Source organism: Rhineura floridana, chromosome 3 (genome assembly GCF_030035675.1).
Source record: "Rhineura floridana isolate rRhiFlo1 chromosome 3, rRhiFlo1.hap2, whole genome shotgun sequence".
NCBI classification, from domain to species: Eukaryota; Metazoa; Chordata; class Lepidosauria; order Squamata; family Rhineuridae; genus Rhineura; species Rhineura floridana.
The window spans coordinates 36,499,031-36,525,779 of NC_084482.1; the positions used below are offsets into that span (position 1 = coordinate 36,499,031).

A 26,749-nucleotide genomic window follows, 5' to 3' on the forward strand; every position below is an offset into this window, starting at 1 on the left:
GAGATTGTTTATTATTTTAAAATGAAGGGTACAATTTTTAAAAACCATTTTTATATCAAAACACCCCAAAGTGCTAAGTATGACAATGTTAGAATAGTTAATTTACAAAAAAAAGTCACCTTTTTGAGCTATACACCTACCTTGCTGTTTATTCTGGGCTAATTAGTACAGAGAGAATCCTGTGTCTAAACAATAGCAACCCCCCTCATCAAATAATAATAATAATAAAAAAAGAAATTCAATATTACTCTTTACAAAGTACCACAGATAAACATCACAGGAACAAAACGAAGAGCTGAGCTGATATCCAAGAACAGGCTGATGCCCATGAATGGGCTGATGCAGCTACCACAGATCCTTTAAAAAAAAAAACACTATGTCAATCAAAGCCGTGCATGACAGCCCTTTCCCAACCTGGCACCCTCCACATCTTCCTGGACTGCAACTCCCATCATCTTCCATGGTCATTGGCCATGCTGGCTGGAGCTGATGGGAGTTGTAGTCCAACATTTTGAAGCACCCATGTTGGGAAAGGCTAATTCATAGGCTTGTTGTCTATTGAAAAACTGTGCTAAAGAGCACATAGTGGACATTACTTTGGAGCAGGTTCCTTGCACCTTTGGATCACGTCCCTGATTTTCCCAATATTATTTTCCAATGTTGTTCAAACATTTGGTGTTACCTCGGAAGGTAAGGAGTGTGTTTCTGGGGTGGGGAACAGGGAAGGTGCCAGACAGGAAAATTCCTCCTGTCTTAGAAAAAGAAGTGAGGAAAGTATGCCAAGGCTGCTTTCCCGATTGATGGCAAGGAGGACAATTTTCAATACTTTATCAAACCAAGCATGCATGTGGTTAGCATGGCATGCAGTGGAACTGCTATTTTTAATTCAGAAGATGGGTCTTCGACACCAGAAGTGGGCAACCTGCGGGCTTCAAGATGTCGGACTACAACTGTCTTTTGGCCATGGTGGCTGGGGCTGATGGGAGATGGAATGTAATAACATCTGGAGGGCCACACAAGTTCCCTACCCCTGATCTACACATTGCACAGGAATGCCTGTAGGAAAACAATGATGGTTACATTTCCTAGGTGAATTTGAAGCAGAGAGGCAGCTAGTGGGAGGTGGCACTTAACCTTTCCCCTTGGCAATTTCTCATAAGATGTGGCTATGGCAATGGCCCCTACCTAATTTATGGAAGATTGCCACTGACACATCCAGTAGTCATGACTGAAATGCTGCAAACAAAACAAGTAAAATGTTTTTTATGTATATTTATACATTTTACAGAATTCATTGGATATTATATTATATTTGACTTATGTTGAGAGCCATCTGTATAGTATGTATATTTTATACTACATTCTTTTTTTATATATAACAATTTCTATTAAGGCACATACTTCATTATGCTGTATACTTTTCCTACCTTTAAGGCCATTGAAAAAGACACTCTGTGTCGAAACGCGTCTGGCTGGACCTTCTTGAAAATACCTTCACAGCATAAGAAACTGAATACTTCAACTATTTTTGACCTATATCAGAAACAACTTCCATACTTTTAATTGTTCTTGCTCTATACTTTTATCAAAAACTTTATTTGTTTGACTCCAGATATATTTTGTTATACAGTCAAATTTGTGTTGTATGTTATTTTATTATATTAAATACTCTCAGGATTTATACTGCTACATCAACCTTAATTCCTCACTTTTACTTATGATTGAAATGCCCCCACACTCCTCGCCTCAAGATTTTTTAGAATACTTCTCAGGACAGGAAACTCAAAGGATTATGAGGAGGTTGGGGCAGACAGGGATGATGATGGGCAAGAGTACTGATTTTTTTTTGTTTCTGTTTTCTGTCTCTTGCTCCTGTCAACTTCTGGATTTCTCTTGCTATTGTGTCAAACTCATTAAAAAAATCTTCTGTTGAAAGCAGTCTTGTTCTTTCTTTATAGAACAAACTGTGCCCTGTCCTTTTGAGCTGTGTAAAGGGGCCTTAGGCCAGGGTCCTTCTGTGGATGGTGCCAGCTGAGAACATGCTTGGCTGGAATGGGACTGGCGAGGCTAAAGATAAATATTCAATCAAAGCCAGAATTTTTCCTATTGGGCTTTATGGACAAACAACTAGAAAAGAAGTATGGAAGGATAATATTATATATGATTACAGCAGCAAGATTGTTGTATGCGCAAAAGTGGAAGATGGAAGCAATACCTACAATGGAAGAATGGCTATTGAAATTAATGGACTTAGTTGAGATGGACAAATTGACTTGTTCACTTAGAAAAAAACCGATAGACATATTTCTCAAAGAGTGGAAGCCTCTCTTGGACTTTTTGCGGAAAGATCAAAATGAAATGATGATAATGGGATTTGATGATTAATCAAAATAATTAAGATAGTTCATGGAGGAAAGTGATTTTGTAATGTATCAAGGGACAGGTTTGATATGTATTATATTTGTATAGCTGATCTACGACAAATCGGAAGTCAATAAATAAATAAAGCACTAAAAAAAAAAAAGAATACTTCTCAGGACAGGAAACTCAAAGGATTATGAGGAGGTTGGGGCAGACAGGGATGATGACGGGCAAGAGTACTGATTTTTTTTTGTTTCTGTTTTCTGTCTCTTGCTCCTGTCAACTTCTGGATTTCTCTTGCTATTGTGTCAAACTCATGAAAAAAAATCTTCTGTTGGAAGCAGTCTTGTTCTTTCTTTATAGAACAAACTGTGCCCTGTCCTTTTGAGCTGTGTAAAGGGGCCTTAGGCCAGGGTCCTTCTGTGGATGGTGCCAGCTGAGAACATGCTTGGCTGGAATGGGACTGGCGAGGCTATTCGGGTTGGCAAAGTTTGAATGACTGCAACGAGGCAACACAATCATTCACAACCCAGTGCAGCATGAAAGGGCACTGTCCTGGAAATTTGCAGACATAAAACCCTTTCGAGGATTGATATGATTTGGATGTCTAAAAACTTAGTGAAAGATATTTCTAAGATGGATGTATTACCAAAAACTTTTTCAGATCATAACCCCGTGATATTAATTTTTTAAAAAAAGAAGTTAGGGTAAAGAGAAATTAAAAGAGTTTTTTGAACATAACTTAGATAAAGGAATAGATGAAGCTATTGTTTGGGACACAAGTAAAGCACTTATGAGAGGATACTTTATCCAATTTAATTTTGAAATAAAAAAGAAGAAACAACAGAAAATGCAATTAATCCTGGATGAAATAAAACGAAAAGAGGAAGATTTGAAAAAATACCCAACTAAAGTTTCGATTGTAAATCAAATTAAAATGTTACGGAATCAAATATCAATGTTAACAGTGGGAGAAATTGAAAGAAAAATAACTTTTGCCAAACAAAGGAATTTTGAATTTGCAAATAAACCAGGGAAGTGGTTGGCATACAAATTAAGAAAAGAAGGGGGAAAAAATCTTATTTTAAAGATACAAGAAGGAGATAAGGTGTTGACAGATAATGTAAAAATTCTAAAGGTTTTTCATCAATACTATTCAACTTTGTACAAATGCCAAGAACTTTCCTCTGAAAAGATAGAAGAGTATTTATTTAAACAGAATTTGCCTAAAGTTACAGATCTTCAGAGACAAGTTGTTAATGGTCCTATTACGTTAAGAGAGTTATCTGAAGCCATAAGTAAAGTCAAATTAGGAAAGTCACCGGGTCCGGATGGATTATCAGCAGGATATTATAAATGTTTTGAAGAGGAGCTTTTACTACCCCTACAGTATACAATGAATTCGATTCTGAAAGAGGGGGAAATACCTGAGAGTTGGAAAAATGCTAACATAACACTAATACCCAAAGAAGAACAGGATTTAACTATAACAAAAAATTACTGACCGATATCTCTATTGAATAATGATTATAAATTATTTACAAAGATCTTGGCAGAAAGAATGAAAATAGTATTGCAACAATTTATTCAGGAAGACCAATCAGGCTTCCTGCCCAAAAGACAATTACGTGATAATATTAGGAACGTTCTGAATGTATTGGAATATTTAGAACAACGAAATGATAAAAAAGCTGCTTTGATTTTTTTGGACGCGGAAAAAGCGTTTGACAATCTGAATTGGAAATTTATGTTTAAGGTTCTGGAACAAATGGATTTCGGAGAAAATTTTATTAAATGGATCAAGTCGATTTATACATCTCAGAAAGCTCAGATAATTATTAATGGCAACTTAACGGAATCATGTGAAATACAAAAAATTTGGTTATAATATACAAATGGAACAATGGGAAAACATGTGGAAAAAAGGGCTGAAATTTACATTATGTTATAATCTTAAAGAAAATTTTTATAAAATGATGTACCATTGGTATATGACTCCAGAAAAGTTATCAAAAATGTATAATAACATTCCTAATATTTGCTGGAAATGTAAGTATCAAGAAGGATCATTCTATCATATGTGGTGGTTATGTAACCAGGTGAAATTATTTTGGGCACAGATAGGTGGGATGATACAAAAAATCCTAAAGATAAATATTCAATCAAAGCCAGAATTTTTCCTATTGGGCTTTACGGACAAACAACTAGAAAAGAAGTATGGAAGGATAATATTATATATGATTACAGCAGCAAGATTGTTGTATGCGCAAAAGTGGAAGATGGAAGCAATACCTACAATGGAAGAATGGCTATTGAAATTAATGGACTTAGTTGAGATGGACAAATTGACTTGTTCACTTAGAAAAAAACCGATAGACATATTTCTCAAAGAGTGGAAGCCTCTCTTGGTTATATAACCAGGTGAAATTGTTTAGCAATTGTTTTTATATTGTTTTAAATTTTAAAATTTTAAATTTTAAAATTGTGTTTTAAGTTGTTTTTAAAATATGTGTTTTAAATTGTATATTTGTTTTAATGTTTCTGATTGCTGTAAACTGCCCAGAGAGCTTCGGCTATGGGGCGGTATACAAGTGCAATAAATAAATAAATAAAGCAGACTCCTCTCACACAGGTACATGAAACATGAAGTTCTACCATACAAGAGAGGTCTGGTAGTTGTGTGTTACCTGGCTCCTGTCATGTGATCGACTCTTTAAGATGTAATATTAGCAGTTGCCGGCTGCTGTCTTTGACCACAATACATTTTTCCATTTGGGCCATCCTACCTGGGTGTTGTACAACAAAATGAAGGGCTTTTTTTTTCACCCTAGAAATATGAGACACTAAGATTTGAACATCATAATACAAGGTGGGTAACTGAAAAATGGAGAAAAATATTGAAAGGGAAGAGAGAGAGAAAACAATTGAAAACACCAATCCTAGTGCATCTTGAAATAGGTTTGTAATTAAACAGAAACCAATTATTCCTGAATTTTTAAGCATATTTTAGCTACTTTTTAAAATAAATCCAATTCAGTCTGTTAATAAAAGATATCTTGCAGCCCAAATGAAAATAAATAGGCTTGTCCATTCAGCAATCCACCTCTCTTCCATCCCTTTTTGCTTGCAGTTTTTTTTTTTTAAGCGAACAGGCTCCTCTGATTTGCCACTAGAGCTGTCTGGCTTTCTCGCCTCTTTGCCTTCTTGTTCCGCTGTCGGATTTTCCAGCATAACGCGCTCAAGGCCAGCAAAAGGAGTCCTGACGACAAGAGGAGAAGCCCAAGCACAGAGATGATGGATCCATGGGAGTTGAAGCTGTACGCCACGGCTGTGACCACCACCCCAGCAATGAGGATCACAACCCCAAAGGGGATCGTGCAACGGTAACAGGAGAGTTCGGCTCCCCCTGTGGCAGCTGTCAGCTGGCACTCACTCACCAGCGGTACGGTTGTGACCCTGCAGTCATTGTTGGTGCTCTTTTCCATTGTTGCACATTGAGGACATTTGGAAGTTCCCAAGATCTCTTTGATAGGCTCATCTGTCATCTTGCAACGTCTGATTGGACTTGGTGGCGACAATGCTTAGTGTAGACTGGGTGCTGTTTGAAATGTTTCAGCTGTGGAAAGAAAAAGCATTTAAACAGATGAGTATTTTAGGGCAAACTTTGGAATGATTCATATGCAGGAGCAAAAGGGTGGCAAAACCATTATCAAGGGGGTCAGGAACTGCTTGGCCAGGAACAGTATGAGAGTGGGAAGATGAGGATCCACCCCCTACTATTCCTGGCCAGATGTTAGTAGCAGGACCTAGTCTTAGGCCTGAAGCCAGAGTTGCATCCGTTCGACCTAGCTTCACCAGCTCCTGCTTATTGAGTTAGAAGCTGGGAAAGAGAAGGAGTCTTGTTGTTTGCAGTTGTTATTAATTTAAAGCCACTTGTAGGCTGTTGCTTGTTTCAACTCAAGATATTAGTTGAGGGAGCTTCCAGACAACCAGAACATTCATCCCAATTTCTTGGCAGGGAGATTGAATTACGTTGGCTAATTAATAAGCATTCATTCTGATTTGTTTGCAGGGAGGTTAGATGACACTATATCAAAGCAAGTGTTATCCCACACTTTCTAGGGCATTTTCCTATCACTTTCCTTCCTGCAAAAAGTTCGATCTTTTGGGGAAGTTGGTTTGTTGTGCAAGATGTTGTCCCAATCAACTATAATTACAAACCTGAATTTGACAATGGTTGAGCTTCACCCAAAAATAGCAGCAGCCTGGAAGCACCCTACAGTGATTGACTGAAAATGCATTTATTGCAGTTCATGAAGCTCTGCTAATGTTTTTGGTCAGATTGTTGGAACAGCAAAAGGAATAGCAACTATGGCTCCTTGGTACCCCCTGATATTTATTCTGTAATGTTAAATACATAACATCAAAAGGCTGAAAAGGACAAAAAAAAAGAGTGTTCTCTACACACATACATACCCTGTAAGCAAGGCCAGTTGCATCTCAACCACTGAGGAGGTGCCATAGCTCAGTGGTCAGGCATACACTTTGCAATGCAAAACTCCCAAACCCTGGTTATCTCCAGTTTCAAAAAGCTTCTATGTGCCTGTAGTGCTCAACAGACAGTAAAACCCACAGCTGCCAGTTCTTACTGTTTTCCTAGCTGGCTGCATGGATGGTTTATAGAAAGTGGACAACGTGTTTAGTAGATCTCATTGACCCAAGCTTGGTAGCTGCACAACATCCACAAAGTACAGAATTGTAAGGGGTCTACTAAGCAAAACATCCCAGATTACTCAAGCAAGAGGGCCTAATTACAAGGCAAAACAGTAAGTCCAAATGGTCACCACCCAGTTTGATGGGGGGGGTGTCACATTCTTTACCCAACGCCTTATAAAATGATCATTTAGACCTCAAGCATAACCCAATTCCAGCCACAGAAGCCCTGCACAGAGGCTCAAACTCAGGAGATAAATCAGTTGGAAGAAGAAGTGGGGATTTCATCTGCTTGCCCTGCTACTGACCTCCACATGGTGAATGGATCGCACTTAATGCCTGCAAATGTACAGCTTGTATGTGTGCAGACTCCATGTGGAAGACTCAGTCAAAGTATAACGATTGGGAATGGAGCAAGTAGTTGCGACCTCTCCTTTCCCCTCCATGCACTGATGATCGTAGCCATTGTGCCTGGCGACAGCTCCAGTTGAGAGCCCACACACCCATACCCTCCAGCTACCAGCTGCCATCATTGAGGCTACCAGAGAGAGAGGAAGCAGCAGACTTTCTATTGTGCTTCTTAGATCCAGTTTCATGAAGTGCAGAATTACTACCTGCTAAACTCTGTAACTGAGAATTAGCACCTGACTTCTCCCTCTCAAGCCCTTTACCTTTTGTGTCATGACTTTTAGATTATAAGCCTGGGGAACTATCTCATTTCTGATCTATGTAAACTGCTCTGGGAGCTTTTTTTGGGGGGGGGCAGCTGATGAGTGCAATAAAAATCCTATTAAATAAGTACATATATAAATGTCCCCTAATGTTGGTCATATTCACGTGGTGAGAATCTCCCTCAAAAGGAAACGTCATGTTTCACCCAGCTTCCTGTTTCCAATGCCCTAGGGGGATGAGATTGAAACAGATCATTAGGGTGAGGTTGCCAGGGTCTAACTCCATTCAAAGTTCATGCCTTACCAAGAGATATCTAGTGTGCTCTGCAGGCATCTATTAATTATTTAGAACATTTAGATCCTACCTCTCCAAGACTCGAGGCAGCTTCCAATGATCAAACAATAAAAGTGGCAATAATGGGTTGTATCCAACATTGCATGCATGGAGTTCTCCTTGCGCAGCAGGACTTCTTCCACTTGTGTTCTCCCCCCCCCCAAAAAAAAAATCTGCTCCAGAGGGTCCTCCAACAGATTTTGAGGGGGTACAGGGGCTGCAGGTGATAGAACTAGTGAGGAAGGTTGCACTGCACAAGTGGACGTCTGCTGCGCTAGCAGAACAGCTGTGCTGGATACAACTCACCATTTGCACCTGTGTATGCTACTTGATAAAAAACTTAATCAAAGCAAACTGGTCTACTATTCCTCTTTGAGTGCCACCTAGTGGTGGTGGAGAAACAGGCAGCATATGCCTCTACAATCACTGTTCAACCAGGCTTATATAAATCTACTAAGCCTAGGGTTGCCAGGTTCTTGGCCTGAGACTGATCCTGTATCTTTAGGAGAAGAGAAAGTCAGCCAAGTGCAGGTGTTCTTGCAACTCTGTAATGGGAAAAAACAAAAGGTGGAATTCTCTCTTCCCCCTGCCCAACTTTTAAAGATATGGAAGACCTCTTGGTTGCCTTTTGAAGACTCCTCTTTCAACAAGCCTTTTAGGTTGAGACCTATCCCAGTCTGCATCTGTGTTAGAATTGCTTAATATGTCTTTTAATAATGTTTTTAACCCTTTTTAAACATTTTTTAAAAATGTTTTTAACTCTGTTTTGTGTTAATGTATTTTAAGATCCGTTTTTATGATGTTTTTAGTGCTTTGTTTGCCGCCCTGGGCTCCTGCTGGGAGGAAGGGCGGGATACAAATTAAATAATAAATAAATAAGTACCTTACAGTAGGGCCCCGCTTATACGGTGGGTTAGGGACCAGGCCCCCGCCGTAAAGCAGAAATCACCGTAAAGCGGAACCCATTGACTATAATGGGTCACATCGCGCGAAAATGCCGCAAAATGGCAAAATCGGCTTTAAAACGGGGAATTTCCTCTGATTGAAAGCCGCCGCATCAGCGGAACGCCGGAAAGCGGGGCTCTACTGTATTTTTGCTTCCAAACTCATAGGCATTAAATTTGTTCTTAGGGGGAATGATACATATATTGTGCGTGAATAAAATATCTCAGCAATCAACAGTTTAACATTCTGAGGCTCTTTTAAAATGCTATAATGAGGGGGAAATCACCCTTGTGTCTTCTATACACAAAGAGAATAGTGATGAAACCCGGGAAGGTTTTTTTACACTATAAAGCATCCAATACTGATGCATTTTTAAAACAAAGTCGTTATGCATGCCACATCTTTTTTTTTCCCTTGCACACGCACATTTCTCATCAGCCTTTGTTCTTGCCTGATGCCTAATAAACAGCCATTACCATCTAAATCAACAGATGTCACCTGTCAGTGCCAAACAAGCAAGACCAAGTATTCATTTATGATTTCCGAGGGCACAGTGGTACTGGAGCTTGTTTAACTTTGCTTATCAAGCATTCTTCACAAAAATAAAATAGTAACAAGCTCACTGCCTGCAAATATTCTGATTACACTAGTCTCACTCAGAGAAGACCCATTGAAGTTAATGGCATGACTAATTTAGGCTCTTTAATGTTAATGGGTCTACTCTGAGTAGAACTTCATTGAATACAACCCAGTGTCTGTAAAGATTGCTGCAGCTACTTTTTGTATCTGCATTCCCACTTTAGGTTACTCTTCCAGCTTTCCTATTCTCAGTAAAATAATATCTTAAGACAATTTTTTCCATTTAACAGTGTCATTCAGTAGAAAAAATATCCTTGATGACAAGTGTTCCCTTTCAGTGTTTTTAACTGGGGTTAGAGAAGGAGAGGCAATCTGATTAGTTTTAGATTTTGAGAAACAGTTTGTTTTCTTTTTAAAAACGTGGCATTGGTTTGGATACACCTGCATTCTTCTTTCAATAAATATCCCAACTAGTTTCAAGGTTCTCAATAGGCAGCTTTCTCTTTCAACTGTTGTACAATCAGAATGAGCTTTCAATCATATTGGTTAAAGACGGCTAAAGATATGTTGAAATGGATCTTATCACCCCGTCACGCTTCATCATCGTACTGAATGTGCAGTAAAGTTGATCGCTATAGGTGATCACTACAGGCTATGTACCATATGGATGCAGTGGGAAGACTGTGTTAGCACAAAAGGACATCCCAGTTCTATTTCAGACAATTTGGGTATATACAGAATGTAGTATTTGCCTATGTACTATGCATAGTACACATCCCCTGCTTATACAGTGAATTGCCTCTCTTTAAACAATATGATCACCAAGGGGGTTAAATTACTTTCAACAATCTTTGTATCCAAGGAGGATGTGAAAGAAATCTCAGCTTCTACCTGAATCTGGCTCCAAGATGTAAATGCAACAGACGTCAAGAAAACTACAGAATGTTTGTGTGTGCATGTGCGTGTGTGCGTGTATTAGGGATAGGCAAGAATTTCACTGAATTTGAATTTAGCACTGGATTTTTCAGTGGTCCACATATTCTCCATCTTTGTGGAGAGATGCTGTTTGCGCCAAACTTCAGCAGCTTTCCCCTAACACAGCACAGAAAAGCACTCTCTCTCTCTCTCTCCCCCTTCCCCCCCTCTCTCCCTCCCCAAAGCCGGAGGAAGCAATCCAAGTCTTCCCCATGTTAACGGCTGTAGGCTTGCCAAGGAGAAAGTGGGGGTTAGGGCCACTGAAAGCTGCTTTTCTCCTTTCCGAAAGGAAAACAGCCAGTCTCTCTCTGCTCGCTAACCTGAAAACTGACCAGCCTCAGTCACAGCAGAAGTGGAAAAGCCACTTTTCTTTATCAATATTTTCTTTCAAATCATCAATATTCTTTCAAAATATAAATAAAGGAAAGGAAAGCAGCTCCACTGCCTCCTCCTCTCCTGTGACTGAGGCTAGTCAGTTTTCACATTAGCAAGCAGACCGGCTGTTTTCCTTTTGGAAATGAAAGCAGCTATCATTGCCTCCCACCTACTCCTCAGCAAGCCTAGAGTCCTTAATGTGGACGAGACGTGACTTGCTTTCTTCTGCTTGGAAAACATTCTTTCAAAATATTGGTATTTTCTTTCATTTATCGATATATCCTTTCAAAATATCAATATTATGAAAGAAAATATCAATAGGAACAATATTTTTCTGAGGGCTAAAACAGATCAGTAAAAGCAGCAGCTAATGGACAAAGAACGAACTTGAATCAATACTGCCTCTTAGGTCGATGGAATGCTTATGAAGCGGCACCAGCCAAAGGATCCCATCCTGTGTGTGTGTGCGTGTATACATATATGGTTGTAGTTAATCTAGCACTAAGCAGCTTGTTCCATCTGAGCAAGGAAAGTGCTATATAAATATTATTAGTGATAAAAGAAATTTTTCAAGGGTGGTTTTTTTTGCCAAAAAAGGAAGGAAAAGCATCCCCAAAAAAGAGAGATGGCACAGATTTGCATAAAATGTGCATATGCCAAAAGATTTGGATCCAAATGTATAAACAATGACTAAAATTTAAATGGAAATCTAATACATCTCACCCTTGCGGGGGAGACTTTGACCAGGTGACCTGTGAATGCCTGCTCAACCTGTGGTCCAGGTACTAACTGTTGATGGGCAATGTCAAGTCTTCTCCCCTCCCTTTTTATAGCCCTTTATCTTTAAACTAGACTTGCTGGACACAACAGCCCATCAAACAGAGGGTACCTTCAAGCAGAGGACTGTCCTCTGTAAAGGAGAACACACAGGCACCCTAGATAGGGGAAGATAAATGCCAATTTTAAAAAAAGCCCACAGGCTTTTTAGCTCTTATCAAGGTAGACCAGAAACTGGTGACACTCTTGCTGCATAAGGCATCTATTATGAAAAGGGATAACCAAGAGTGAGGCAGTTTGAGAAACAGGCCTGCAGTCTCCTCATTGTATCAGCTAGGTGTCCTTTGCACATAACAGCAATGCCGTGGAAGCAGTTTTCCAGTCATACAACTGTAATATTACAATGACCGATTGTGCAGGACTTTAATGCTACAGCAATGCCGTGGGATGAATCCATTAAAAAAAAAAAAAAAAGGCTTCCAGAGCATGGGAAATTTGACTTCTACGAGGTCTGGCCATTTGTCCATCTAGCCCAGTATTGTCTATTCTGACTGGCAGTAGCCTTTCATATTACCTGCTACATGATCCTTTAAAAGAAAAGGAAAAGGAGCACGTTGAACAAACCATTCTTTATATTTTTCTAAAAAGAGGGAATCCAGGCATGGATAACATATATGAAGGGCCCCTAGCTGATTTAATGAAGAGGTTGCACATGTGAATCTTAAATAGCTTAATCTCTTGTGAATACTTTTAGGGTAGGGATGGCCTAATTCTGGTGCAAGTGCCACAAGTTTACCTGGCTAAAAAGGGTATTGGGTTGTGCTATGTCATACAGCTAGACATGCCCCTGCATGTCTTTCCAGAGTTACAACTCAGGAGACTAGCGGTATCTCAAAACACAGAGAAGTGCATATTTTTTAAATAATGCGCAAGTTGTGCAGCAGCAGCTTTGCCAAGCTTCATACGCAGAATGAAACTTATGGCCTTTGCAGAAGGGCTGTAGTTCAGTGCTGGAGTGCATGCTTTGCGTGTAAAAAGGGTCATGTTTGAATCTCTAGGTACCGCTGGGAAATCTCTAGGTATGGCTGGGAAAGACTCCAGTCTCTTTGGCTTGGTCCGATACCCTGGAGAGCCACCGCTTGCCAACGTAGACAGTGCTGAGCTAGCTGGATCAATAGTTTGACTAAGCATAAAGCAGCTTTGTATGTCCCAGAAGTTCTTTTCCCAAACAGTTTGTATCTAGCGTTTAACTGTGGTAAAGGCCGGGTCACATACACTGGGCTGGCACAGTAATATTCTTGGACATGTAGTAAATTTTCCACGAGGGCAGCAAAGCTCCCCCAGTCCCAAATCATCTTCTAACAGGAATCGACACATCCACACACAACTGTGGGGCTATAAGGAACACTCTTTCTTAAATATACTCTTTAAGACCACCAACGTGCATGAACGCAAGCAAGCTCCTGCCTGTGTTTATCGTGAACATTAATAGCATGTTATTTCATACAACACTTACGTACATCCTCCTATGAGAAGAACAAAAATATATTGGCATATTATAGTAAAGTTCCCAAAGAGTCATTCCTTATACAGCTACATGTCGAACAGTCATGCTTAGCAGATGCATGGCTAAGACTTCCCTGTGCACACACTTAACAGTGCAAGCTTAAAAAATATATAAAAAAAAATTTCAGTGAGGCTAACTCTCAAAACAATTTGGTGTAGGATTGCAGCCTAAGCATCTTTGCAGATGTTTTGGAGGTGGGGGATAAGAACCTAGGAAGCTGGCTTATACCAAGCAAGACCATTGGTCCATCTAGCTCAGTATTGTCTACACGGACTGGCAGTGGCTCTCCAGGATTTCAGACAGGATTCTCTCCTAGCCTTACCTGGAGATGCCGGGGACTGAACACGGCGCCTTCTCCATGGAAGGCAAATGCCCTACCACTGAGAGCTTTGCCAGAAACATCCCACACAGTTCCAGTCCTTTCCCCATTGTTTTAATAACTTAAATAACTTACTTATACAAAGTTATAGGGAAAGTGGGGGCATGCAACTCATATTTAGAAGTGCATATTACTTTCGGTAGCTCCAGCTCAGCCAGTGCCCGACTTAGCCGGGGTTGCCAGTTGTCAACACTTTCAAAAAGCTCCCAAGCAACTAAGCCACTGTACCTTAAGTATACAAGGAGAGCCCTGCTGGATCAGGCTAGCGGCCCATCCAGTCCAACATCCTGTTCTCATAGGGGCCAACCAGATGCCTCTGGGAAGCAGGACCGGAGCGCAAGAGCACTCTCCTCACTTGCGGTGCCAGCAACTGGCACCCGGAGACACACTGCCTCCGACAGAGGAGGTAGGATACTTCCCCACACTGTTTCTCCTCTGAATCTTTTTAAATGCCCTGTTTTTAGAGCTACAACATTTAGTGATTTGATTGGTTAGATTAAATGATTAGACACTGCTTGAAATGGTTTTAAAAGGTGTTAACCATGTGACAGAAGGTGTTAACTTGTGACAGATGCCACCTTAGAAGAAGTGGTGTTGTGGCAAATTCAGAAGTGCAGGGTCCTTTCATGATAATGGTAGCCACACTCCCTCTCCCTTTTTTGCTGCTGGGTTGAGATGAGATCCTTGTAAATGCCTTCTCCCACAACAACAGATGCCCTAAAAGCCAATAAGCATGAAAGGGGAGAGTGTTAGCTACTGAAAAGAGTCTTCTCAGTGGCTGACTCACCTCCTTTCACTCTGATTGGCTCCAGACAGCAGGAAAGGGCAAGAAAGCAAGTTAGAAGACTCTTCTGGGAGGCTACCACATTCCTCTTCATGCTGATTGGCTGATAGGATGCTGGAGACATAGGGACCCTGCTGGGACCCTGCTGCCTCCCCAAAAGGGGATCTAAGACCCCCTGAGATCCTGGATGACTACACCCCTGCTTAGAAGAGGCATTTTTCTTTTGGTGTCACCAGAGGTGAAATACTCCCTTTAAGATGCTATGCCAAGGTATGCACATAGTGCTTTCCCCTCCTTTCAAAGCAATTGCTATATCTCTATGAATATTTATGCACATTTTAATTAAAAACAACAGGCAATCGAGCAGTCTCCTCCTGCATACCCTACCTTATCCATAGGAAATCCATCATGGTTTGGCTTTGTGAGCAAAAAGGTGAAATGATGATATGTTCAAGAATTCTCAGCTGGGTTTTCCCCCTCTCCTTTTCTCCCAAATAGTAAAAATTAACAGCTTCTTTTTCTTTTTAAAGCTGGACAACAAACCATATATAGAGGCGATCTAGAAAGGAAGGAGGGGGAGTGTTAAATCAGAACTATAAAATAGTCAAGCTACACAAACTGTATAGGAGCACTCAGTGTAAGGAAAAGTATGCTGTTTCACAGAGGATGGGACACACACACAGCTTTCAGGATCTTTCCTTCCCTTATTCTGGTTTTTGGGGATTTCCCTTAATAAAATACAGTTGATCTGGTAAGTCCTTCTGTGTTTGTTCACCTTAAGCATTCCAAATAATTTTTTCCGTAAGTCGGCTTATCTGATGGAGATACAGGGTGCTTCAGATGACTCCTTTATTAAGAGTTTGTTCCGATTATTATTACTATTTTTTGCAGGGAGATTACACCACACTGGCTATTCAATAAGCATTCACTCCGATTTGTTTGCTGGGAGGTTAAATGACTTTGCATCACAGCAAGTGCTATCCCATACTTTTCAGGGCATTTCCCCGTTGCTTTCCTTATCACAAAAAAGTCCAATCTTTTGGGGAAGAGGGTTTGTTGCATAAGCCTTCCCAGTAAACCATAATTGCACAACCTGAATTTGCCAGAATGTGATTGAATCCCATCCTAAAATAGCAACAGTCTGGAAGCACCCCCAGAGAGAGCAGGAAACACGAGTCACTTGAGCAGCCACCCATCCCTGCAGCATTTGAAACACAAGGATTGCATTTCCCTCAATGTGGGGAGAAGCATAGCAGTGGGAGCTTGCATGTGTCCTCTAGAGCTAGCCACACCACCCTCTGAGTATTTTTCTCGACTAGTTAACACCCCAAGGCCCTCCACTTAGCAATGCCCCATTTGGTGGTGACAGAAGGGGCAGGGATTGCTCCATTCAGGAAAGGGCTCTATTTAAATGTGAGTTGTTTGAGACAGAAGAGATTTTTTTCGACACCTGCGTTTAAATCAGCCAGAATTCAGAGAGACGCTTTCCGTGATGCATCTAAGCAAAGAGGGAGCCAAAGTGATTGTCAACAGGAGCAACAGGTGTGAAACCGCCAGGCAGCCGGGCTAACCTTCTGAACCAGCAAAAGATTTGTTGCCGAGCTTACTCAACATTCCTTTGCTATGCGCGTGTGGCTGTGGAGGATTGTTAGGGCCATTTCAACCCTGCAGCCAGGGCAAGTTAGAAATGTGTGGGATATTCAAGTGGAAAAACAATATGCGGCACCGTGATTGCTTGAGGGAAGGGCCATAGCTCGGGGGCAGAGCATCCATTTTGCATGCAGAAGGTCCCAGGTTCAATCCCCAACACCTCCAGATAGAAATGGGAAAGTCCTCCATCTGAAATCCTGGAAAGCTGGTGCTAGTGTGTGCACACAATGCTCAGCCAGAACAACCAATGGTCTGACTTGGGAAATAAGGCAGCTTCTCTGTTCCTATTACCCACGATGAGCAGTCTTAACAGTGGCATTTGAAAACATGAATCTGCCCTTCCTTTTCCATTGTGCTTCTCAAAACTACAGGAGCTGAAACAACTGTAATAGGAGTACACAACGGCAGCCAGGCATCCTTTAGTTTGAAGGGTCCTGCCTCATTATTGCTCCTTGCCGTGCAGTAACATGCTGTGCTGGTCAGAGCCCCACCACACATGTGGAGCTCCTGCACCCTCCTAGGCTACCGTGTTCTTTGGTATTGGGTATTGGTCACGTCAACCTGAAAACAAACAAAACCCTGGTATTATGCCTGCCATCAAATAAAAGTGAAAGAGTGGAATATGTCAACTACATGTGCTTTATTTTCAGTATCTCAGCTCTCAGGGTTTATCGGCTATGGCTCTCTCTCTACCTCAAGGGCCAGACACAGCTAGCAAAATCCCCGTAGGGATGATCCAAATACTTACAGAAAGTTCAAAGGTAACGTTTTTAGGGCCAGATACTTTGTGCCTGAGTACAAATTACAAATGAGGAACACACTTTATTATTTATTCAATTTATAGCCCTTCCTTCCTCCTGATGGAGCCCCGGGTGGCACACATATTATGATAAAACAACTATTTAAAAAGCATTCTTCAAAACAGTGACAAATATTCTCTCAACCAGTGATCTCAGGGATGCCATCAAAAGCCTGGCTAAACAGGAATGCTTTCAACTTCCTCCTAAATGTCAGTGATGCGGGAGGCAGACACACCTCACCAGGGAGGGCAATTCCACAAACAAGGAGCGGCCACCAAGAAGGGCCTGTCACGGCTCAGCGCCGACTGGGCAGCCCCCAGTGGTATCACCACTGACAAGACCGCACCTGTCAATTGTAGAGTCTGAGATAGTTTACTGGGGAAGGCGCACCTTCTGATTGGCATACATGTGTGTACATACAATATCTTGTGTCTATGCAACATGCGAGTCGCCTTGGGTTTCTGTCACGAAAAGAAGGACGGGATATAAATGTAATACATAAATAAATCCCTACTCGACACTTGGCCATGTAGCTTCAACCAGATGACTTTGGGCCAGTCACTATCTCTTAAACTAATATACCTCACAGGGTTGTTGCAAGGATAAAGTCAGTACACCACCCTGAGTTCCTTGGAGAAAGGATGGGATGCACGTAAACTGATTTAATAATTACTAAAAGCCCTATACAGCTTGGGACCAGGATATATGAAAGATCATCTCACCTCTTACATACCCAGTTGATCGTTGTGTTCTGCAGGTGAGGGCCTCCTGCAGATACAATCTTCTCAGGAGGTCTGTTCTGCACAATACAAGAGACGGGCCTTTAATGTTGTGGCACCTACCCTTTGGAATTCCCTCCCCTAAACATTACACAGGTGCCATCTCTGTTGTCTTCTCGGTGCCTATTGAACACCTTCCTCTGTCAATAAGCCTTTTAAGTAGAGACCTTCATCCCAGTCAGGATCTGTACTGGAATTGTTTTTAAGATGTTTTAAAAATGCTTTTATTGCTTTCTGCCCTGGGCTTCTTTGGGAGGAAGGGTGGGCTATATATTTAATAAATAAATAAATAAAATCACAAATGTCATTTTCTATTCCAAGAATTAGTTTTCAGGTATTGAAAGTAGAGTTAATCCAGGCAGTTTTAATTTATTTATTAAATATGTACCTCACCCCTTCATCCAAGGAGCTCAGGGTGATCTAGATGCTGCTATCCCATTTTACCTTAATAACCACCCTGTGAGTTTAAGTAAGGCTTGGATGAGAGAAGGCTACTTTGCTCACAGCTACCCAATGAGCTTCATGGCACAACTAGAATTCAAATCCAGATGTTCCCAGCCCAGTTCCAACACTCTTTCTACTACAACACAATGGCAGAGCAGAACTTCATATTATTCTGACAAAGTCTTTTCTACACGAGTGCCTACAGGTAAACATGGATACAGGAGTGGAGGGAATTTGCAGGGGAGAATCTTTGACGGGTATTCAATTTTTTCTTGCACCAGCCAGTTTTCCTCTGCAAATACTCCCACTTTGAAAAAGCTGAATTTACTTCTAGCCTCAACATCTATGTGTGTGGCATTTTCAAAAGAGAAGTGGCAAACAAGAGATGGTCAAGCATCACCTTCTTCCACCCACCACTTTTGCCTCACATGCCTCCCACTCTCCTACATTTTCATGTGGTCAAGAATGCCGTATTTGTTTCAGTATGTTCAACTCCACCACCTACAGTCTGGAAAGAACCAATCCAGAGGCAATATGTCATTCACATGGAATGGAAGTGGGACAAAATCTTTCCTTCTTGCCGTTTCTACCTGTTGCTGTTGTTGGTTGTAAAGCCACACTGATAAGTGCTCCAGCGCATGCAGGGAGGGGGCTGTACTCAGCCAGCAAAAAGGAGAACCCCATGGAGAGATGAAACTGACCAGCCTCAAGGCAAAGTCTGAGATGCAAGCCTATGAATTTCACTTTGACCGCCAAGCCCAGAAAATCCCAAGGCTCACTTCCAAGGATAAAAACTGACAAAGGTTTAAATTGTTTGAAGAGGCTGGAGACAGAGGGTGCTTTCAGAGGACCTATTTATTGAGAATTCATTCCTATTTGTTTGCGGGGAAGGTTAGAGTATGTTGTGTCAAAGCAAGCATTATCCCACATTCTCTAGTGCATTTTCCTGCCATTTTCTTTATCGCAAACAGTCTGACTTCCCAATCAACTGTAATGCCGCAACCTGAATTTTCTTGTATGTGATTAAATCCCCCCTGAAACAGTGACAGTCTGAAAGCACCCAGAGTTCTCTACCTCCCCAACCACGCCACATTTTGTTCTGCATTACTGAGAACAGTGGTCCTAGTGTTGCAGACATTCTGTACATAACTATTTACATTACTGGAAGCACAAAGAACTTTGGCATTAATTTAGCAAAGTGAGGTGGCAGAGCAAATATAAATGGAAATTAACACAGGGCTCATTTGAATTAGAAAAACAGGCCTCTAACTTGTTTTTAAAAAGCGAAAACAAGGAAAATGGCTAAAATGGTTAAGCTATTTAGCCAGCCCAAGAACATATTTCCAGTGTTTGGGCTCTGTCATTGCGGATGTAACATAAGAAAAGATCACCTGTAGGCATGTGCAGAGCACCTTTCCCTCGACACAAGAGTGACCACAACCAGCCCCCATACTAGCCATTCCAAATCAGAAACAACACGGCACAAGCCGCTCAAAGTTAAAAGTGCCCAAGACTGCAATCCTATACCCATTTGCCTGGGAGTAAGCCTCTTGAATTTAGCGGGGCTTGCTTCTGTATAGATACCTACAAGATTGTGCTGCAAGTCCTGCTGATTTCAATGGGAGAATGTTACATACATATGTAAATCTCCCACTGAATGATGGTTTCTAGGCAAGCTTTAAGGAGCCAATCCCATTTTCTTCAGCTGATGGCACTCTTCCACATTTGTCATCTCTAGGGGTACTTCATACCTTCTTCCTAACTAGTGCACAGAGGTAGCAGTACCTGGTGCCACTGACTGCTGTGCCATGGGGAAACTTAGAAATATTTTATGTGGCTCCATTGGGGGGCTGGAGCGCTCTCAACATATCAGAGGGGGTATTGCCCCACCAGTCATACCGGCAGTATGGCAGACTTGGGACAGACTGGTGAGGAAATGCAAATTTGACTCTTATACTCATGAGAGGCTCACCGTTTGGGGGAATCCTTGCCTGAAGATTTGGGGTAAGACTTTCTCATGGAATTTGTGGGTGAGAAAAGGCCTGTACATGCCGGACCATTTGGTCAGGCAGGACGGAGAATTTCTCCCCTTTCTGAGCTTGCAGGAGCAGTATGACCTTCCCAGGGCAGCACACTGGCACCACATCTAGTTGCAACAGTTAACTACTGTATTTGGCCCTGCAGCCCTCAGTGCCTCATAACCTCCAGAGTTGCTGGAGGACCTGGTTGCCTCAGCTGAGCATGACAAACCAGGCACAAGCATGTATTGATCACTCCTGCACAAAGCTAAGTTTGACTGGCGGGTTCTTATGGAGGAGTGGAACAGGGACCTAGACCTTCCAGTAAGGGAGCAACAGCGGAAGGCAGTTTTGGCTTCAGTGCAAGTAATGTCTTTGGACCTTAAACAGTGCTTAATCCACCAAAAATTGGGCCCCTCAACGGCTTCACTAAGAACCCATTTCAGGTACTGAAAACTGCTGGCACTGCTGCAGAGCTTGGAAAAGTTACTTTTTTAAACAACAACTCCCATCAGCCCCAGCCAGCATGGCCACTGGATTGGGCTGATGGGAGTTATAGTTCAAAAAAGTAACTTTTCCAAGCTCTGCACTGCTGCACATCTCCAGCATCTTTGGTACATATGATATGGTCCTGCCCCGTGGTAACCCGTTCTGGTCCTTATGTGCATTCATCTAATGCTAGAGATCTTTGACATTTGCAGATGTTAATGTGATGTTGAACTATATTCTGGTATTATGGGACCTCACTGGGGGGGCAACAGCTTTGGATCCTACAGGCACTGATGGTGGCCAAGCAACCGATGCTGCAATATTGGAAACAGCTTCTCTCCCACCTTATTGTGCAGTGGTCAGAGGATCTGTTAACACTGGTGGCGTATGAGTGGGCAGCTTTTCATGGGCTGCAGCTGGATGAGAAGTTCTCTGACATTTGGTCTGCATACATGGACTTATTTGCCTGAACTGGAATTGAGCAATGTGCCTGAGCTTCACAGTTTATGGTGATTTGTCAAATTTAGGAGCTAGTGCAAAAACTCTTGACTTTCCTCCCTTTCCTTCCCCTTCCTGTTTGTGTCTGTCTGTGTGTAGGGGGCATAAGTGTGTGGATGGATAGTGTATATGAGTGTCACAATGCAGTGACTTTCTTTATTATACAAAATGGTTGTTTGATATGGAAGAAAAATCCTTACAAAAATCTCTACTTCCTTACTGAGGCTTTGGACTCCTTCTGGGAGAAAGGGTGGGATATAAATTTAATAAATAAATAATAAAAATGTCCTACAGGCATGATGATCCAGGAATGATACCAGCAAGCCTTCCAGGAGATGTGGCAATCTTCCCAATATTTCACAGCAGCTTAGAGACTACCTCCACTAGTGATACAGCCCAAAGGAGTGGCTGTTACTGTACTGGTATCTCCTTCACCTTTTCCCACCAACGTCTGATCTAGCAGTACAGCAGGAAAACAGCTATAGGAGAAGCAAGTGCCCTGAATGAGTCTGGATGCTGGAACCAGACAGACAGACTTCCTAAGAAGTCTGCTTCACTAGTGGCCTTACAGGAAGATTGACTACAGACAATCACAACTGGCGTGCTATGTGCAGAAGGTTGAATGGGGTGTTCCATGCTTGATGGGCCTCATAGGGAATGCTTTGGGTACACTTGATGTTGTGACATTCTTGAAGCTAAAGGGGAAGGAAGGACTGTAGCACATACTTTCAATATTTGGCATTTCTAAGTAGTGCTGGAGAAAGACTCCTGACTGAAATCCTGAAGAGGCACTGCCAGTCAGCATAGAACAGGTTAGCAGGTTCTCCAGATGTTGTCAGATTACAACTCCCATCAGCTCTCTGACCATTGGTCTGCTGGCTGGGGCTGATGGGAGTTGGAATCCAACAACATCTGGAGAGCCACAGTTTCCTTACCTTAGTTGTACACAGTACTGTACTAGATGGACCAATGGACACAGTCTGGATGTGAGCTAGCTGGAACCACTCACCCCCCAGTATAAGCAGTGCATATGAGTAAGCACTTTTAAATGTGACCAATTTTGTAAGACACTAAGAATAAACTGAACATTTATCCATGCATCTGGACTGATTAAGAAGAGGTAATAGAGAATATGAGCAAATGTAGTTTGGACGATAAATATTACATCAAATGTTACTTTGATGTGTGCAATTCAAGTATGTCTACTAAGACTTAAGTCCTGTTGAGTCCCATGAGTCTTACTTCCAGGTAAGTGGGACTAGGACTGCAGTCAAAAGATGCAATCTTAAGCATATTTATTTTGAAGTAATCTCCCAACAATTTCAAGAAAATTTACTTCTGAAAGAATATAGTCGGGCTCAAGCTGAAAAATGGTATTTTCCTACTCCTTTACTTGTTCCTTCTGCCATGTGCATGAACAACATGCTTGTCCAATCTATTCCATACCCTCCTCAACACCAATTTATTTTCTTTACCCAATGCTAGGTAATAGCTGGTTTTTCAGAATGGGAGGACAATGTGATGGTCTGTAATGCATTAATTTTGTCCCATTGTCACCTATGATCAAGAAAATCTTACAAGTCTTTGAATCACTGCAGTACTTGTGGACAGGGAATGCAGTAGGGGACTGTGGTAAAAAAAATGGCTCTGTCTTATGACATTCTGTGCTTTTTTTTTTTGAGGGGTAGGAGGATACGACTATCTTCAGCCACTTTTCAGATTTACCTTGGCCTCATCTTACATATTCCTCCATCGCCTCAACAATTTTCCTCCCACCAATCTTAACAACACATTTTCAAATGCCAACATCCTCCTTATGCTTCACAAAGACCTGTCTAACTTGCAAACCTTCCAGGCACTTCTGTCCCCTATACAGTGCCTACACATTCCTGGGGCTGCATAAACAGTAATAAAGAAAACCAAGGATTAATTTGTGGTCACCCCCAGAACCTGCTTTCACACTGGGATGTACCCCTGGGGTACATGAAGTGCAGCAAAAGAAGAGTGTCACTGAACAGATAAGAAGCAGCATAAAATATCTCTCTGTGAGTAAGTACAACACTTGTTGCATGAGGTTTTAAAGAGAAGGGTGTGAACTGCCATGAATACTCAGCTCCTTGCTCCTCTTTAAATATATTAGGTACTAGTAATGAAAGACCTGGTGCAAAAAAAAAAAAATCTTCCTGGGTGACTAAGAGGTAAATTTGTCAAGGGTTATAAAAGAGCTTTTGTCAGCAGTTACAATGTGATCTCAGGCGCCTTGCTCAGAAGCACACACTGTTGAGTTCAATGGAACTGACTCCACCACAGCATGCAAAGATTGGCTGCCTTAATTCTATAACTTAGAATAATATTGTTTGTATAAGTGGGAATGGGGGAAGGGGAAAGAAGAGTAAATTGCTTCCCCACCCATCTTCCCATCCTATTCATTTAAATAAACAAATAAATGTGAAATACATACATGTTGCTTTTTAGAAGATTATAATGTACAAGTGAAAAGTTTCTATTTCCGCACACCTGTCCACCTTGCCCCTTCTTTGCCAGCCACATTCTGCCCGCCCCCATGATTATCAGGTGATACAACCAACAAAACAGTCTACAGGATCAGATCCTTTGTTAAACATAGTCCTGTGAACAGGGACACTCCTGTGTGTTTGAAGGGGTTGTTGCAGACAAAAGTCCAAGGATTAAAGATCAAACAGAGTTCATGGCCCCTCCAACTCCCCTTTCCTCTTAAAAAATACGCCCCCTCTTGTCCTGTGTATAGTGCACAATGAAAAGTGTAGAATGAAAGGAGCTCAGAACAGCAACAGCCCATTTTTTTCAACTTCAGGACAATGAAACAATTAATATTATTATTATTTATTATGCAAAATATCTAACATTATTTCACAAGGCAGCAGACATCTCAGTTCAAGAGTAAGTTTCTAATGTGGATTCATAGGAAAGTGACATTTTACATTCTTCCACTCTTCCCCCCCCCCCCACACACACCTATTATTCTGGAGGAGAAACCAGCTCTTAAAATCCAGGTTTAGTTTTAGCGGATATATTCACTTTTAGGTCATTCCTTTTCAAAGTTGAAGAATGCTTACAGTTACAATAACGAGTTCCAGTTACACTGTCCAGTCCAGTGCATGTTTACTCAGAAGTAAGCCCTAGCGTGCTCAATGGGACTTGCTCTCAAGTATGATTGCAATCCTATACACATTTACTTGAGAGTAAGCCCACTGAACACAATGCGGCTTACTTCTGAATAGACAAGGATAGGGCTGTCCTGTTAAAAGCCTAAAGAAGAGAATGCAACAGGACTTGGAAATCAAGCAAGGGGGGGGAGAGTCTATTCCAAACACCTACAGAAGACTGCTCACTGCCCAGTTTTTCCTCTCTCATCAAAATACACACACCGCCGCCACCGAAGGTTATCACAGGCAAATTGCTTCATTTCTTTAAGAAAATGAAATCACAACCAATAGAAATAATAGCATTTTGTATCAGAGTACCATAGCATTCCATTTTGACACAAAATGCAGGCGAAATTTAGCCTGCGAGAAAAGGGGAGGGGGATATCTGATCCTTTTTCTTCTTAAAAGCAGAGAAGACTGGATCTAAAAGTTCTGTCGAGACTGAAGCAAAAGCCGACAAAAGAAGGACCCACTTTCAAAGTTCCGATGGGATGATCGTTCTTCCATTGAGCATACGCTTTGCAGATATTCGTCCTCCACGGACGCTTTGTGAACTCAGTTTCCTCCCCTCCCCCGGCCGATCAACAGCTGGAGCAAAGAGTTTCCCTTAACCAAAAACGAAGAAGAAGAAAAAACTTCTCCCCGGAAAGTTCCAACAAGCTCTCCCTTTAAAGTTTAACCAAGCCCCCGCCGAGTCAGCATGCTGTGCGCGCAAGCTTACCTTCGCCTGTCCAGAATGGAACTGAGCAGACACTTGTCCAGCAGTCGGAGAAGAACGGGGAGGCAAGGGACTGTAAACAAACTGCTGAGCTGGAGTTTTAAAAAAGAAAAAGGGGGGAAAAAAAGATCAAGGGACCGGAGACAATTTCACAAGATTAAAGGAAAGCTTTCTGGGAGGGAGCAGATAGAACTCCCCTGATTGGGGGTTACTCGAGGGGAGGCACCGCTGAAGGACGTTTGCAAAACAAAACAGAACCTTTGTTGCTCGAGACAGAAAGAAAATAGATGGAAGATTCAGGATGGTTTCTTTTAGCAGAGGTTCAGGGCTACTTCACCCATGGCAAATTGCCTTTCTTGTAGAAATGAAAATGGCTCTTCTGTGAAGAGTGTTACATTTGACTGTCACACATGTGTAATATATATAACTTATACATGCGTGCAGAAAAGTAGGCAATTAACAAAGGGCAGGAAAGAGAGACAAGCTCTGGTGCTAGATGAAATTTATTGTGAGCTCGACACGTTTCGGAACTTGTCCTTCTTCAGGAGCTACGAACATTAAAACAGACTCAAATCAATATAGAGGAGAAAACACTGTGGTCTTAAACATAAGCAGAATATAATATTTTAGAGACCACACTCCATATGACTCATCTAACAAACGTTTAGAAGACATAATAAAAAATTTAAAAATGTTGTCATTATATTATATCCTTAAACTTTGACATAATACTGACACCTTAAAAAACTGTGCTGTGTGACTCTAAAGGGACAGAATCTTGTGCTAGCCGTGGCAAAACAGCTTCAACATCACACCCTCACCCCTCCCCAGGGAAACAAAAGGGAATAGCCCTGTACTGACCTGTGAAGATCTGTTTTTCTCTTTACTCTGTCAGGCAATGCACATTCTCTGAACAGGCCCACACTGAACACAAACAGAACTCAAATGCTGATAGTATTCATAGGGTATGTGTAAATCAGCTCAGCTGTGCAATCACTGTGCTTGCAGATTATACTGGTCCGGATGATACTTACAGTGACTGACTGGCAAGCACATGGGTTACAGAGAGTCAGCCAAGTTTCATAAAGACCCTTGGTTTTGATATTATTTAAACTCAGATAAATCCAACTCCTCATTTAACCCTAAAGGTACCAGACTTTTCAAGGGGATGATCCAAAATAACTCCCTCCTGAGGAGTAGTCTGTTATTACCCACAACTCTTTCAGTGGCCCAAAATGTTATATCATGTGTGCATTGCCAAATAAAAAATATGTCATCTATATATCGTAGCCATGAAATTATATTTCTACCATGTGGGCAGTTGGCAAAAATGAATTGTTGTTCAAACTGTTGCATATATAGATTGGCAACCTCTGGAGCCATGGGGCAACCCATGGCCACCCCCCCCTTGGTCTGCCAAAATAACTTTTTGTTGAATGCAAAATAATTTTTTCGTAAATCTATGTCGGCCAGGGAGATAAAAAAATGAGTTGGTGGATTCCATACTTCATGTTTCTGTAAAATGTCAAAAATTATGTCCAGTGCCTGATCTTGTGGAATACAAGTCATATGAGTCATATGGAGTGTGGTCTCTAAAATATTATATTCTGTTTTTGTTTAAGACCACAGTGTTTTCTCCTCTATATTGATTTGAGTCTGTTTTAATGTTTGTAGCTCCTGAAGAAGGACAAGTTCTAAAATGCATCGA

General features: G+C 41.5%; 1 protein-coding gene across 7 annotated transcripts; it reads right to left on the reverse strand.

Annotated features, from left to right (window-relative positions):
* On the reverse strand, positions 1 to 25,999 carry TMEM100 (transmembrane protein 100). Of its 7 annotated transcripts, none has more exons than XR_009761232.1 (6): positions 25,903 to 25,999; positions 25,045 to 25,133; positions 17,633 to 17,709; positions 14,848 to 15,019; positions 5,049 to 5,977; positions 1 to 357 (listed from the first exon to the last, which is right to left on the reverse strand). XR_009761232.1 is itself a non-coding variant. In XM_061615316.1 (6 exons), the coding sequence occupies exon 6, from the start codon at positions 5,904 to 5,906 to the stop codon at positions 5,502 to 5,504; it is 405 nt and encodes a 134-aa protein (XP_061471300.1). In that variant the 5' UTR covers positions 5,907 to 5,977; positions 14,848 to 15,019; positions 16,406 to 16,671; positions 17,633 to 17,709; positions 25,045 to 25,133; positions 25,903 to 25,999; the 3' UTR covers positions 3,248 to 5,501. The 7 variants fall into 7 exon arrangements, 6 of the variants coding, with proteins under 6 accessions (XP_061471304.1, XP_061471300.1, XP_061471301.1 ...); XM_061615316.1 differs by lacking the exon at positions 1 to 357 and adding an exon at positions 16,406 to 16,671 and having other exon boundaries at positions 3,248 to 5,977; XM_061615317.1 differs by lacking the exon at positions 1 to 357 and having other exon boundaries at positions 3,248 to 5,977; positions 17,644 to 17,709.
* Positions 26,000 to 26,749: the final 750 nt, after the last annotated feature.

Bases quoted from the DNA above. Each gene is read 5' to 3' on its own strand.
- TMEM100 (XM_061615320.1), bottom strand. From the start codon at position 5,906: ATGACAGATGAGCCTATCAAAGAGATCTTGGGAACTTCCAAATGTCCT.